The sequence below is a fragment of the Metopolophium dirhodum genome, chromosome 3 (assembly GCF_019925205.1).
Source record: "Metopolophium dirhodum isolate CAU chromosome 3, ASM1992520v1, whole genome shotgun sequence".
Taxonomy (NCBI): Eukaryota; Metazoa; Arthropoda; class Insecta; order Hemiptera; family Aphididae; genus Metopolophium; species Metopolophium dirhodum.
Window position 1 is genome coordinate 40,916,805 of NC_083562.1, and position 17,090 is coordinate 40,933,894.

At 30.2% G+C, this 17,090-nt stretch overlaps 1 protein-coding gene across 1 annotated transcript; it reads right to left on the reverse strand.

Annotated features, from left to right (window-relative positions):
* Nucleotides 1–304: 304 nt before the first annotated feature.
* On the reverse strand, nt 305–14,587 carry LOC132941637 (facilitated trehalose transporter Tret1-like). The gene is made up of 7 exons (XM_061009777.1): nt 14,251–14,587; nt 6,824–7,020; nt 6,333–6,589; nt 3,974–4,287; nt 3,303–3,416; nt 1,988–2,277; nt 305–1,653 (listed from the first exon to the last, which is right to left on the reverse strand). Exons 2-7 carry the CDS (start codon nt 6,921–6,923, stop codon nt 1,313–1,315), a joined length of 1,416 nt encoding a protein of 471 aa, XP_060865760.1. The 5' UTR covers nt 6,924–7,020; nt 14,251–14,587; the 3' UTR covers nt 305–1,312.
* Nucleotides 14,588–17,090: the final 2,503 nt, after the last annotated feature.

Sequence of the window (17,090 nt, forward strand, 5' to 3'; positions counted from 1 at the left end):
TGATTTAACCCACACACTAGCACTAATATTGAACGATTATTTTTTGTTTTCTGTAATTCTCCGTTCATTTCATTTTTTGTTGATTATAATTATATTATGTTAAGAATTACAATATTAAAGTGTTATGACCCTTTGACCCTATATAACATCAGATTAATATACTACACCGTCGATTAACATTTTTAACTTTATAACGTTACTTTTTTTGTTTTCTTCATTAAAAAGCCTTAGCAGCATTGCACTATTGCAATATCATAAGTTCATAACAAAAATATCAATGAGGTAAAAAAGATTAGTTTTGTCGGTTTCAAAAAATAATAATATATATTTTGCCTTCATTGTAATTTGTAGGCACACACAACAAGTAATATAATGATAATACATAAGAATTTATTAGTTATTAGAATTATGTGCATCATTGTCATCGTATTGATCTTTGTACAAGTATAAATAGTTATATATAGATTATAGTTGGTATGTATAAATATTATAATTATACCATACAATTTACTATTATACAGATTCTAATCATTTCCGCAGTCAGTTGCGGTTTTGAATCACAATAACATAATATAATTTAATATTTATAACATCATAAATATTTTTAAATAAGTCCATATTTTATCACAATGTTTTTTAAGATTAATACTTATTTTTGATAACGATAACATTATTTTGAATTTTACATTCCCGTGACAATTATAATTACTTATTGAAATAGAATATCATATTAAAACGCACGTATACATTAATCATAAAATATATATAGAGTGCACTGAATAAATAATTTTTAATGATAATTTAATGCTTACTATACCGAGTGAACGGTGTGGTCCAGGACCGTTGAAACATAAAAATGGTAAAAAAAGCACATATCTCAGCCAAAGCGGTACAAAATATTAAAATAATTAATAAATAGATAAATATAAGCATATCCTCTTACAGCACGTAGACTTCCACTGATCATACTTTGATCAAGAACATTAAAGGCTGCAAGATACGGTAAGATACGGTAAGTACCTATAATATAATATATATTTCCGAACAACGGTTCAGGTCACTGAGGGACGATTTTTCATCGGGGGCACGTCCATCCTGCAAGCTCACCACTATATAGTTACGCCAAAGATCGTGGAATTATGTTTGCTACCCGGGTTTACCGTCAGTCCGATCCATTGATCCACCAACCTAACGGTTGCAGATTGCATAGAGATCACGATTTTGTCGTGGTGGGACGCGATGCGAAATATATAGTCTGACGCCGGATGTGGTCAATATTACAGGTTAGTAGGTTACTATAGGTCAGGTCGACCTAACCGATCAGTTCGATGTGGATCTGTTCACGGCTCTTGTTGTTGGTCTCGGGCACGTAGAACAACACGAACAGGAACCCGGCGGCCGAGAACGCAGCGAACGAACACCACAACAACACGGGGTTCGCCTCGACGAAGATCTTAAACGTTTTCATAATGACGAACGACAGGGACCAGGAAAAGCACGCGGCCATGGACTGTATGCGGCCGCCGTACAAGGCCGGTGACAGTTCGGTGCTTATGAACCATGGAATTGGTCCCAGGCCCAACCGGAAGGCGGATATGAACACACACAGTACAAACAGCAGGGATATCCTCCATGGCGATTCCATAAGCGTTTCTACATACATAATAATAATTTGTTAGGCATTAAGATCTTGAAGGCACTATAGGTATTTATATGATTTTTATTGTCACGATATTAAGCATAATGTTTGGAGGTAAACGTTCTTAATAAAAAATATAAATCAACGACCAACTTTACCAGATTTCGAGAATTTAACCAGAAAGTCTCGTATTATATAGGTATAGTCTGCATATTGCGTTATCGTATGACATATATTATGTCATGGCAATCGCAACATCCGGTTTTTAATTCCGATTCGACGTGGTGTTTCAAAATAATACTGGCCACATTTCGAAACGAACCAACCACAGCAAAATATTTCACTCACCTTTTTCTATAAGGCTGAAGTAAACAACCAAGAGGACGAGACATGCGGTAATCACCGCGGACGAGGTCAACAGCAGAGTCCTCCGTCCGACCTTGTCGACAAGCAGGAACGACACCCCGGAAGCGACCAGTTGGAATGTGCCGACTATGATGCACGCTGTGTTTGGATCGATGGTGGATCCGGACATTTTGAATAATGTGGATGAGTATTGGATCACTCCTCCGGCGCCGGACATTCGCTGTACGAGCACCAGGCCGAAAGAAATTATCGTCACCTTCGCCAAGAATTTCCTGGAACCATTTGTAAATCCTTATTAAAATTATTGTAAAAAATATGAACCTCGTGCGCTTTGCTCGTGTGCGACTAGTGACTGTATCATATTACAATCAAAGGCACGTAAGTTATCAATTATTTTTCTAAAGTTTGAGTTAATTGCCTTATAAAAAAAATGTAACAAAGCTTATTGGATAATGTTAATTTTAAAATACAGAACCATCTCGAACGTACAATATTGCAATTTGCATTTTTCAGCGTTGTTTTACAAGTTTTTTGGAAAATTTATTTTATCACTAAATTTATTTTTTTAATCAATAAGTTCTTTTCTTTATTTTTTATTCTTGGTTGTACACTTTAGTTGGTATATTTATGATTAAATATTACCAACATATTATCGTACGTGAGCTGCGAACACGGTAATAACTAATAACACACTAATACTAGTATTAATTACAATTTAACAAATTACATTAAATAAAATATTACAAATTTAAGCTAGAAGGTGATTTAATGAAGCAATAGTCGTCAGTCGATAAAAAAATGAAACAAACAATAAATACGCGAAGTCGTGAAATATAAATAATGAAATATTAAAATGCGTCGCGTACACGAAATGGAGTGTCCCCAATCGGTAGTACGACAACGAGAGATGCTGCCGCCGTGATTTCAGATTTCATTACAATTTCTCATTAAAAAGTTTGCACGTTTCCTTTAATTTGCAAAAGTATCATCTGCAAAAGTTGTCTAAGTTTTTCCAATTTATTAGGTATTCATTTATTCTGTAGATAATTAGTTAGGTCCGGTCAAAAAAACACCAATATGTATATTGTTTAAAGGGCAACTCCTGCTTCGAGATAATAATATAATTTATATATAGGTAATATTATATATAGTATAATAATATATAATATTAGGTATTTACACTGTCGTGCCGCCGTTATATATTTTTATTACTTATCTCGCGCCACGACTGTGGGCGCTAGAAAACAAACTAATAATAAATAATACTAAACGTAAATAGTAAAAAAATATTAATTACTTGTTTACGGCACTCATTTTTCTACCACGGTCAAATAACTCATCGTCGAGGCACTTAGATGACTCTATTTTATCGAACTCGTTTTTGACATTGAACCACCTACCCCTTAACCATCTGTAAACAACAAACTACAGTTCAATAATATAACACGTAAATTCAAAATAATTGGTTTAACTTTAGAGTAAGTAAACTTAAAATTTGTTTTGGATGAATAGTGGCTTTAAGCAACCTGATATATAAATATTATTATCTATCTTTTTGAATTTATTTTCGTTTACGTTTATTCAATTATTATTATATTGAACATAGAAAAAACCATTTAATTTAGTATATAGGTATTATATAATCTGAATCACTAATATAATATATTGTTAATAAGTAATAAGCATTTACATTTTAAAATTTTGACGAGTGGAAAGAAATAGCGAGCGGTATTCCACAAAATTGTGGTCTAGTGCTTGTCGAAACTTTAAATGCCCAATAATATAATATATCCGAAAATGATAAAAATATGATAAAAAAAAAAATAGTAAAAAATTTAAAAATTAGACAAAATGTGATTTTTTAACATCACTAAAAACTGACATGGAAAAGGCGAGTGAGTACTATAAAAATTATACACCCAGCTGGTTACTATTTAAATACATAGTATAATATATAAAGTAACTGACCTCAGCGCCGATGCCGCTTGTTCATACTGGCCGACGTTGTACAGGTGGACGGGCGACTCGGGCACGTACGCGAACAGCACAACAAACGTTACCGGCACGACGGCACACGCCAGACAGAACTGTCTCACTCCATCCAACACCGCCCTGGCCACGTAAGCGTATAGTATGCCGACGCACAGCATAAAGTCCAGAAACACCCCTGTGCGGCCACGCAACACGTCCGACGACACCTCCCGGGCGTAAAGCGGCACGGCCACGGTGGTCGCGCCCACCGATATCCCACAGACAAATCGTCCCATGCACTCCAGGAACAACTGCAAATCAGCGAACACATTGTACACACGATTCCATATTTATTGTTGTTATAGTTGTTGTGATTTTTTAAAATTGTTGTGCGTATTTGCAGATATTATATATTTGCAGGTGTTTTCTAACGGATACTTAGTTCGGTTTTTACGTCCACACGGACAAGACTAATACAATTGACTCGTCACATTTTCAAAATTTAATTTTCATCTCCCTGAAACTAGGTAGTACATATCAGAGGTATACCCTAACCTACCTATACTGGAAATAGGTGAGTAAAATTGACTTAAAATCATATAATATTGATAAACGTCTAAACGTCTATTGTTTATTGTATCAGACACGACCCAAGCACATTCATTTTTGAAATAAAACAGCACACGAATCAATTAATATATTATATTATTACGTCATATTTGATTAGTAAATGGAAGAAAATGGGATTTACGTAAATTAGGTATAATATACTTAAAGTGCTATAACCTATGGCTGGTATAGAAAACCAATAGCCGTAGACGTCGACACGATGTCGTCAATTGTTCAACTCGATTTTTGTCTCGAATTTATCACATTTCAATTATTGGAATAGACTTGTGTGTTGTGTGTTCAAAATTAATTAACATAATATATACCCATTGTATTATCATTATTTTGGATAACTGTTTTTTTGTGTATAATCGTATAGGTAACCGTATACATAAATATTATGTGGCTCGAGTGAAATTAAATTGAAAATTAAACCATTTTTTTCTATAACGTTTTGACGTACTAGGGTAAAGACGGTATATTGATATTATGTTGTAGGTATATATGGGTGAAATGTCAACGTTGTAATGATTATGAGTTAAGACGGTGAAAAACGATTACGGAAATTAGTAGGTAATTATGATTACAAAAGTCTTAAAAAATGCGTTATTAAACTGTATTACAATTATTGCAAGTGCGTCAATTATAACTCAGAAGCACCTATATTAACTAAACATGGTAATATTATATTTTGTCATTATAATAGAATAATAACCGTGAACCGCATTATTCATTATTCACGTTATTATTAACGTCTACATTTTGTCTACACTAAATAACTCGATAACAATATGTACACTGTTGACTGGACTTTTGGTCCCACCTATAGGTACTGCTTTTAATCTCGTTTAAACATGGAACTAAATTATTACGAATTGCGATAACGTTCGCTAAAGTATTATAAATAATTATTTGATACGTATAACGTATTATTATATAATATTAGATGGCATATACCCACACCACACCGATGCAAACCCGCAATATTTCATATTTCTACTAAAATAATATTAGTTTATGTTACAAATCGTTAATCACATCGTATCCGAAAAAAACCTATGCGCACTATATTTGGGTTCACTGTCCAGCGATTAAAGCGGTATAGTGTATACCACGATTTAAGATATTATACAGGTTTAACACTTTAACTTAACATCGACCTATGACGAATAGTGCTTTACGGTGACTGGTGAACCAACTATCTGAAACAGCTGAGGGCCCAGAATCACTAGCGCTCGTTGTGGTTTAAATATGTTAAATATATATATATAATATCATGACAATATAAACCACTTACCACGGTTATCTGCTTTTGATACCAATAATACCTATAGTATATAGTATTATTAAATCTTTAAATATTTGTCCTCAGGGTGTGCTAGTAGTACTGGGAACAGCTGTTTCAGATAGTTAGTTCACCGGTCAAATTATGGGAGTTCGATACGCATCCTATATATCTTAAATCGTGGTGTATACCGATATTAGGTATCAGGTGGGTCCCGACTCCCGAGTTGATTTTGATAGAACCTACACACCGAACCACGTATGCAAAATGTGGGTAATGAGTTATGACTTACCTAAATGTGTTTTTTTATATTTTTATCAAAATATTTATCGTTTATTTTTTTAAATATATTTTAAAACTGTCAGCTTACCGTGTGTCATATCGAGACCTACAAGTTATCAAACCAAACACGGCAAGTCGTTATTTTTGCTTTGATAAAATTATTATCTATGTCATACTCACGCTCTCCAACCGCAACAGACATAATACCCATCCGGCAATCATGGGGGCGGCCAGCCAGAGCAGCAGTGTCTTGCGGCCATACTTTTGACTCAAAAAGCCGGCAGGTAATGCTCCAACCAGTGCGCCGACCACGTAAATCGATATGATCCACGATTCCTGTTCGGTAGACCACTTCTTCAAATCTTCGTCTTTGAAATTTCCTTCAGTCGGAGACCATCCCGCGATGACTGTGCCCGCCGACAGCGACATCAACGAGGCTATACATAACGTTATAATAACATAAAATGTACAATACTGCTATAATGGTTTTAACTGGGGATTGCAGGTAGAACATAAATTCTCGCGCAAACTCGAACTTAATTATCTTCTCTTAATCTTATTCTATATAAAATTATCAGATATTTTATTGTTGAAAAATATAAACTAGAACATTATTTAAATACGAGTAAAATACATTAATATAGGTACCTACTAATGTTTTAAAATGTTACCTAGAAGGCACGCCAACAGTTGTCGGCGACCAGATTTTGCATCCTCCTCCTCGGTTGTTCCAATAAGTCTATCATTTTCTCTGAACCTCTTTCTATCCATATCGATCCTTTCATATATATTATGTATGTAATATATTTTATACTGATAGACGTAACATGTTTTGAACGTTGATGTTTTAAGTCTCTTGGACTACTGCCTGAAACACAGAAACATTCCCATATACAGAGTGTCTAACCGAGTTAACATAACTATATAATACAACCGTAGTTTTTCATATTTTAAACTCAAATAGTAAATATTTAACAATTATTAAAAGACTCAATAAAAATAAGTAGTTCTACTTTTCATGTATTTACATAAATCAGCTTTAAATTATGGCTGAATCAAATTTTTGAGAAATACAATATAATAAATAACAAGAAATTAAAAAAATGTATACAAAGACTCTCCAATACTTTCTTAAAAATGTCCACATTAAAAAATAGTGGAAATTATTTAATTTGTATGTATTTATATAAATTATTAAGCATTAATCTGAATTTTTCTTAAAACCTAGAAAAAATTAATTTCAAAATTTACAATAAAACCATTAGGAAAAAAGAATCATTTTTAATTAATTATTAAATTAATATAATTTATTAACAAATATTAAAAAAAAATATTCACAATCTTCCCTTATTAATACCTTAATGATCGTCGGTAATAATACTAATTTTGATTTATTATTTTTGCAATCCATAGGATAGATAACCTCATACAATTATAATTGTAATAATGTTATAATTTATATATGATAATAATTATTAAAACGGTATCATTTTCATTGATATTCGACTTTTTATATATTTTTTTTTTAATTGATCTTGAGCCCGGCAGCTGAGGCCATTAGCTATTTTTAGTTTTACTGTAGGTTATTAAGTCGGTAGGGGGAGGAACACGTGTGTGTTTTTATATTTGTTTGTAATATTATATACTATAATAGGTATACTATAAATATTTATTGTTATAAATTGACTTTATCATTTTGAAGGTGAATAATGTTTTTTAGTTAATTACACTTTTATATTACAATGATGTTATTTATTATTGTACTTTGTACATTGTATAACATATTGTCTCAACAATATAATATGTCTCGTTTTTTTAACGATAAATCGATGGATATGTTATAAGTTTTGATGATTTATTGAATTTCTGAATTGTTATCCCTATTTTTTTTAATTTGAGTTTACTCCTTATAAGATGACATAAGTAATTAAAAATAAATATATATATACCTATTACCTATATATACTAACGTTTGAGTATAATAATTAAGTATAATATTAATGACAGCCCCCGGCTGACTTAACTTCACTGCAATTAGCCAACTGTGTTTTTATATATTAGTGTGTGTTTGTCATAGTTGATAAGGTCTAAGGTGTTTGTCTATCTGGAAAGTATACAGACACACAGCGCTCGTATGAATGAATGTTTTATTTTTAATTGTTGCAGTTCCGTTCGTGCAGGCTCATATCAAACAATATTATGGTCAATATTTTATTATTATTTTTAAGCTACTAAAAATAATTTATAAACTAATGCTAAATCGCCTAGTAAAACTACTGGACTTAAGTTGGGGTGGTTTTTAATTTTTATTCATAAACACATTTACTGTATTTTACCTTGAGCAAATTTTAATATTCCAAAAACTGTTAAAATATAGTTAGTAATAAAAAAAAAAAAATATACTAAATATGCTAAAAATACCCGTTTTACGGTTGGTTAAAAATCAAATATTAAACAACGCTTCGATTAAAATGAAACAAAATCCGTTTTAAAAATTTTAATCCACCTAAAAATAACCCCTTAATTTTCCCTGGCGATCAGGTCTAAATACCGGCTTCTTGTATGTTGCCTGCAGTCTCCTTTAAATTGTCTTTAACTAAAGACGAAAGTGTACTTTATATTATATTTTCTGATACGTATAATTATTTAGAAAACCATCGACCAACCGTTTATCGCATGTTGCTTATTTAGACGTGTGACATGTGTGGTGTGTACTGCCGTTTATGGTGTACAGTGTCAAATAAGCAAATAGGACACAGTACATAATATTGCATACAAGACGCGTAAGACGGTATTAAATTACGATCTACTTGCCAAGACTTTGATAACGCTATACCCAGTGTAATATGTTTATAAAATTTCGTTTTAATGTACCTATTGTAATGACCGCCACTCTTCAAAAATATATTTTTATAAAAAGAGTGTTATCGTCATAACCCTTAAAATATATATTATAATATTGTATATACAGTCACACCGATGTTTATACTATAATATCTGTGGTCCTATATTATTATACCCTTTGCTTAATTAAACTGTTTCATCGGCTCGGACGACATCCCTCGAACATCGGTCCGATTCACACAACAGCACTCTCTCTGCGTACGCCCTTGGTGACAGTCATACGTGATGAGATATATAATATATGTTAGGTATAATATTTTTGTGTCTTAAATAATAAATGTACTCTTTCAAATACCTCTAATATATCAATTGTGTTCTTGATTAATATTAAAATATAAGTAAATCAATATTAAACCTATTTCTTTTTCCTTCGTTCATCGAATACTTAGCGAGTATGCAGTCGAATTTTTCGGCCAAGTCAATTTACTATATAATTAAATCCATATATATATGTACTTATGTGTATGTACATATATACATATTAGAATATAGTAATTTAGAATGTGTACGCAGTATATATAAATAGTAAATCATATATAAGTAAATATAAGTATATACGTATATATTGAGCAGTGAGCACACATCTTATTTTCACATTACTACACTATCTTTAGATCACGTAATACTGTTTTGTACATACTTTGCATTGTAAACATTATGATTTTAAAACTATTCATGCGGTCACTTTATATTTTATGGTTTGACAGATTCATTACGATATTTGCGACGAAAGTACCTACGCCAGATATTATGTTATCAACCCTTAAAAGAATTGAAACATATCTTCGAAGGTGTATGTCAATAGTCAGAGGTTGGTAATCAAAATGGCTGTGCTTGATTTTGATAAAATAAATTTTCATAATACCTAATAAGTAAAATGTTTAATTTTGTTTGTAGAAAAGACTATTTGAAGACTTAATGGTGTGGCCATAGATAATATTATACAATGCATATAGGACATTCGTATTTAAATAACATAGCGGATAGCATTTCCGAATAAAGAAGAGAGGAGGAAAATGGAAATATAAATTGTGCATCTTCCATCCTACTCAGCAAAATAAAAAATAAAAATGGGTTATCTTCTATGAATTAATAATAATAATTATATGAATACTATAATAATTTCATGGAGTATAAAAATTCTTTCTGAGTGAGATAGTCAATTCAGGAACGTTCGATAAGAACTATGTCCAATCCATTGTATATTATCTATGACTATGGGTGTGGCAATGTTTGCAATTCATAATAATGTTCAATTTTCAAGTAAAGAGGTCGTTGATGAACTTGTCAAGAAGCCTAGGAATCTGGACATAATACTGTAAAATAAAATAATATTAAACATTTGTTTTACTTTTTTTGTTAATTTTTATAACTATTTTGTAATATAGAATAAATATATTGATATGTGATGACTGATGAAATATAAAATGCAGTTAAGGGGATGTGGGGGGGGGGAAATCCCCTCATACATTTTCCATGAATAATAATTTTGATAACCCCTCCCTTCCCTATGTAACATGTTTAATTACGCCACTAATTTGCATAGGTATGTACTATACAGCGTTAGTACTTTGTATATATTATTATATTATAATTTGATCACATTTAGCTGTTTAAATACTTGAACAACTGTGGTTGAATAAAATATAAAAACAAAATATACATTATAAATTATAATTTCGTTTTGATGGTAAACTAAGAATAAAATTAACTATATGAATACGTGAAATGAAATTATAAAATAATCTATGGTCAATGGTTTATGAGTTAAGATACTTAGGTACACCAAAAAACGAGTTTTAGCGTAAATATACTTATTCTTCCTTAATTTGTTTTTTGTTATTTCCCGATGATTTTGAAAAATAAACTAGGGATTTTGTGTTGACCCCCAACTAGATCTAATTTTCTACCATAAGCCCTCAATGTTTAAAATCTTAAGTATTTGTTCTACTAGAAATGGTGTAAAAAAAATACACATCATAATAAACATTCATCGCTCCTCTCAGAATCTAAAATCACGGATTAATTGTATTGGGTTTGGAATTGTATAAACAGTAATACTGTTATGAGTTATGAATCTGCGTTCTGCTTGCGACGATCAACATATATAGAATAATATGTATTAAAATATAAGAATAATGCACAATATCAAATAACGGGATTCGCTAATTTGTATCTTATTATTATACTGCAGCTTTTCTAAATTAATAATATTCGTTAAAACTAGTAAAGTAGTAAAACTAGTTGCGCAAAACTGCAGCCTGCAGTGTAAAACAATATTGTAACCGATATACCAGTATACCAGGTGAAAAAAAGTACTTGAAATAGCTGAACTCCCGAAACCACAATTATGTATGCGTACCAAGATTAATAAAATGAATCGGTACATCGTACATTCTACTTATTATAATACTTATATAGTTAAAGGTATATTGTAGAAATTAACTGAAGACGATATTATCATTATATTACAGATATTATTTTATTTTTTTTTATTGATTGTGAAACCCGGCAACTATGGCCATTAGCTATTTGTTTTTGTTTGTAGGGGAGGGAACTGTAGGTGTAACACGTGTGTGTAGTTTTGGCAGATTTTTTAGTGGGCACCCGTGGGTATCTGCCATGCCCGGGTGGAGGATGGTGGCACTTCTCTCCGGACACCATGACTTGAAGAAAAATGCCACCCGTGAACCGAGGTTTGAACCAGCGTCGGTGTGCGTCACAACCGACGCCTTAGCCCGCTTGGCCACTCTGTCCCCCACAGATATTATTATATTACTATAAGATGACAACTAAAAAAAATTTTTTGGAGTAGGTACATACTACATAGTGTATTTATTATATACTAGCTGATCCCGTGCACTTCGTTTCCCGTTAAATGAACCAACTCTATATGACTCAAACTTTGTTCAATCCGCGTTATTTAATATTCGGTGTATAGTGTTCAAAATTTATCTCAACTTTTCTGTTGCCTGGAATAAAAATTCTGATTCACAGCAGTATATTATCAGGTAGGAAATTATAATTACGGACCCCGTGCTGTTTGTACGTAACTGTATAGATTTAACTCTAAAGTATCAAAGTTATACCAAGTTTGTCGTTTTTACTTAATTCCACTTACGGTGGATTAATATAATCAATTAATAAAAATCCTAACCTAACCTATAACCGTACTAAAATCCGATGAATATAAAAAAACAAATTTAACCCTTTTTAAGTTTTTAAATTTTTAAATTATCCAGAGGTCTAATCTACAGACAAACATTAATTAATTTATTAGATATATATAACCCGTAGCAACCATTAACAAACAAAAGTGAATATCGTAAATCTAAAAATTCCTGTTTGAGCACCTAACTGGGGGTGATCAATTCCCTTTTTAAATTAGTCTATAACACAAAGAATGTGGCGTGTTTGACGTGTGTTTCTATTGGTGAAAGAATTTTCGAAATCGGTTCAGTAGTTTCGGAGTTTATCCCGAACATACAAACAAATGATATCATTTTATATAATAGTAAATATAGATATACCTATATAATACGTCATATATTATTGATATAATAATATAATATATTAATATTGATATTTAAAGGTAAGACAATTTGAAAAAAAATCAAAATAAGAATTTTGATACGTGAATTGTATTAAATACTAGCTGAATTACCGAGAAAAAATTCAGATTGTTCGACACCTTTTGAGTGTGACATACTGTGGAAGCAATTTAAGTGCAAATTATATTACATATGTTATAATGTATTATATGCCATCTCGACTGTCGTTGTCCGTGAGATTCGCAGCAGTATTTATTATCAAGTAGGCGACGCGGTAGACTCTGTATGGTTTGTACGAAAGTGTATAATTTTATTTAACTCTAAAGTATCAATGTTATACCGAGTTTGTTGTTTTTACTTAATACAACCTACAGCGGATTAATACAATCAATTAGTACAAAATCCTAACCTAACCGTACTAAAATCCAATGAATAAAAAAACCAAATATTCATAGGTACCTATAGATAAAAAGAAATTGCATTTTTAATCATAACAGTGGAATTCACGGAAATTACTTTGAAATAAGAGAGAAAATGCATTAATACAATATTGCTAAATGTATATTAAAAATATCACACAAACACATTAGTACATTAGTAATCATTTACTCAAACATATGGCAATTTTAACAAAATTGTCTAAATAAATCTATAATTACCTAAAATAAATAGGTAATTTCTGTATTAAAAAAACAATTCAGATGAGACTCAAGCCCCCAAATCCTTATCAACTATCAAGCACGTTTGATAGTGAGATGTATAGTGCGATAGATTTATTATTCATTTATGCCATTGTGACAGCAACTACCATCTACCGACCATCATACATCGCATATCGAAAAAATATTAGAAATCCTAATAAATTAAGATTAGGATTACATAAAATATCGTACTTATAATATTATCTATATTATAGCTATATATTAATTATTTAACCGGCGTGGTTACTACTAATCAGTCAATTTATTAAATAAATGATACGATTGAAACTGTCGGTATAAACACGTATATTGTGCCGAAATGCTGCTATAAATCTAAAATGGACATATTATAATCACAGAATTGTAACGATAAAACATAAACACATACTATACTGAATGTAGGTTTTTTTATAAAATATTTTTAAATTTTAATGATTATCAATTAAAAAATAAAATTAAAAAATGAATAATAATGCTTAATTTCTTTTTGCTTTTCAATACTGATATATAATTATATGTCACCTGCTTAAAATAATTAATGGTTATATTTTATTATTTATATTTGTGGATGAATAAATATAATTACCAGCGTTTCGAAAAGTTAAAAACCTATGCTAATAAACCCGTTAACTCTAAAAGTCTAAACTGATCAAAGGATACAACGTTATTCATTAAAACATACAACCGGTTGAAACATATTATATAATATAAACAAATACGTGTGATTTCTGATAGCCTTTCGAACCACAATCTACGAGCAAGACGCTATACTAATAGCGGCAAATGGCAATGAGTTTGTCGTTGTTTTAAACGATTATAACACTACTCAAAATAATATTTTACTTCAAATAATTGATTTTTTTTTATGTTTTTTTAAGTACTTACGTTCTAATTATGAGTAAATAAAAACAATAAAAACCGTATATTTAACAGGATAAATACCTTCTGAAAAATGTGTATATTGTACATTGTATTATATTCCAATATTCCTTGACCAATTGAACAGCGTTTTATCGAGTAGCTGGTAATTAACACAATAAAACGGTACACTAATATTTGATGTTCAATCCAATAGTAGAAACGTTTGTACAATGTAAATATCACTATATAATATTAAACAGTTTGATGTAATAATTGTTTTAAACTATATCATTGTGATGCACGTGTGGTCGCTATCGTCAGAACACTGCGGCTAGTCTCGTAAAAGATAAGTTATTTAATCATGGCGCACACAAAATATAACACACGGATCGTATGCCGCTGAAGAATATAATATATTAACCAGTTTGAATATTATTATGCACTTCACCAATCTCAGTTCGGAGGAAACTATAATATGTGTTATACTGTTATGTAATAATATTGATATTCATTATTATACGTGACCTGTAGATGCGTTTTTATTTTTTTTATCGCTTATTGCACTGTATTCATGGTACAAGTTGCGGGATAAGATAAGTATTTTTTTACCTAGATAAAGACAAACACAATTAACATTTATTTTGATGTTCAAAAAAAATATGATTAAAATCTAAATTCATACTTACCCAAATAAAGACATTTTTGTCAAATTTTTTTTTACCTAGAGAAAATATATGTTTTTAATACATTTCAATCGAGCAGTCTGCATCAAAAATCCTTAACTAAATATGGTTAAAAGTTTGAATACAGAAATCGATAAAAAAAAATACCTAGGAAAAAACAACAAAAAAGATGGATAAGTGGATGTCGCTCTGCTGTACAGTAAGTGGGTAAGTGGGTCACTGAAATGGATGGTGTTAAATTTGAATTCAATGATATAATATCATTGTATAAGAAAAACGATTCGGTCAGTCAGCCTAAGATATTACCAAGTATATTTGATGATATTATTGTGAATAAAGTAATTTATATATAACCAATTTACGTGGAGCCTTGTTTTAAATTTTCGATCCTTAGCTATAAAAGTTGAACATTTTATAAATTTTAAATTTGATAAATTTTGTCAAAATTTGAACTTTAAATCCTTATAAAAATAATTGTGCCTATGTATTTTTAATATTTTTCAACTGCTATTGTAACAATATATCAGGAGCCTTGCATTAAATTTTCACGCCTTTTTACCAAACAAATAAAATTTTATTCATATTTATAGACAAAAAAACTAAAAAAATTGAAAACTGACAATGTCCGTAAACAGCTCAAAAAAGTCAAAATATTTGTAAAATGTTATGGTGTATAGAAAATGCTAATATAACCATTCAGTCAAAATGTCATGTATGTACCTATGGTCTAAGTATCTACAGTCATATGTTTTTCAATTATAAGAAAATAAGAAAATCGTTACATGAGAAATCGAGTGAATATCAATTAATGTTGTAAAAATATGAAATTCCAACGCTCATAAAAATTTAACTTGACTTTCTTGTAGACATTTTTTTTTGATAAAGGTAGACAAACTTATGGAAAATCTTGTATTACATTTTCAAATCTGAGATTTAAAAAGAAAAATTTTTATGAATTCTCAACTCAAAATAATTTGCTAATTTTCGTGATTTTTCTGTATTTTGTCAAGATTTGAACTTTAAATGCTTATAAATAAAAACTGTGACTAAGAATTTTTAATTTTTCAAATATCTTTATAACAATATACTAGGAGCCTTCTATTAAATTTTAAAGCTTTTTTAACCAACAAATAAAATTGTATTGATATTTATAGAAAAAAAAACTAAAAAAAATGGAAACTGAAAATGTCCGTAAACAGCTCAAAATAAGTCAAAATATTTGAAAATGTTATGGTGTATAGAAAATGCTAATATAAACATTCAGTCAAAATGTTATGTAGGTACCTACGGTCATTTGTTTTAGAGTTGCACCAAAAACCAAAATCGATTTTCTCAAAAACAGATGAAAACAGATGTTGCGAAAAATTCCCGTTTTTATTTTTATTTTGTTGTTCACGGCGCTTTTGAAAACTACTGGGAATCAGAAAAGATACTGTTGTTGATAAATCTAAGTATTTTTACTGTCCTAATAAGCGATGACGGACACACATCGTTGTAAAAGCAATACATTCATCGTTCCACTCAGAATCTAAAATAAAAAACATTTTTTTAAAATCCCACAAATAAAATATTGAATAACACAATATTATTTCATCTAGACTTTTTGTGATGCATTTATTTTGTTTTAAATTTTAACGAAATATAACATGCAGATATAATCAATCGTAAAATTCATTTTTATTATTGGGAACTCCCTATGAACATTGAACACCTTTTCATACTTTCTTTCGTTGTTTATATTTATTTGTGTTATTATTTTAGTGATCAAAATTTCGTCTATGGACAGTCACCAATTTGGTGAGTCGTCATAGTGTGTTACATAATATTATACAATATATTTGTTTTTCCTAACCTACAGGTGTTAATTTTTAGAAATGGAAATTTAGAATCCAATACAAGCGGTGATAAAATAGGTTTTGAAAGATACACTTATATTGCAACGAAAAAGTGTTAAAAAATCTTTCTACTTGGAAAATATATTCCAAAAATAAATACAATTAATTAACCAGCAACACTAAGCATTACTATTTTGAAAATTAAACCTTCCACGACAACAGAACATTTTTAAACTTTAAACATATTTCAATATACACTTTTGTTTTATTTTCATTGGTATTTTTTTTGTGTTAGGTAATTCTTTTTTCCTCGTTTTTTATTTTTAATTTGTTCTTTTTTCCTTATACTTTTTATACTGATTTTATTTAAATCAATTTTTTTAGTAGATAAACATGACTGCTT

What these genes read in the sequence shown, in the direction of transcription:
- LOC132941637 (XM_061009777.1), bottom strand. Translation starts at nt 6,923, where the DNA reads ATGGATAGAAAGAGGTTCAGAGAAAATGATAGACTTATTGGAACAACC. An exon ending in ACTGTTGGCGTGCCTTCTAG is followed by an intron (nt 6,590 to 6,823) that starts GTAACATTTTAA and finishes CGTTATGTATAG; the next exon opens with CCTCGTTGATGTCGCTGTCG. An exon ending in CTTCAGCCTTATAGAAAAAG is followed by an intron (nt 1,654 to 1,987) that starts GTGAGTGAAATA and finishes TTATGTATGTAG; the next exon opens with AAACGCTTATGGAATCGCCA.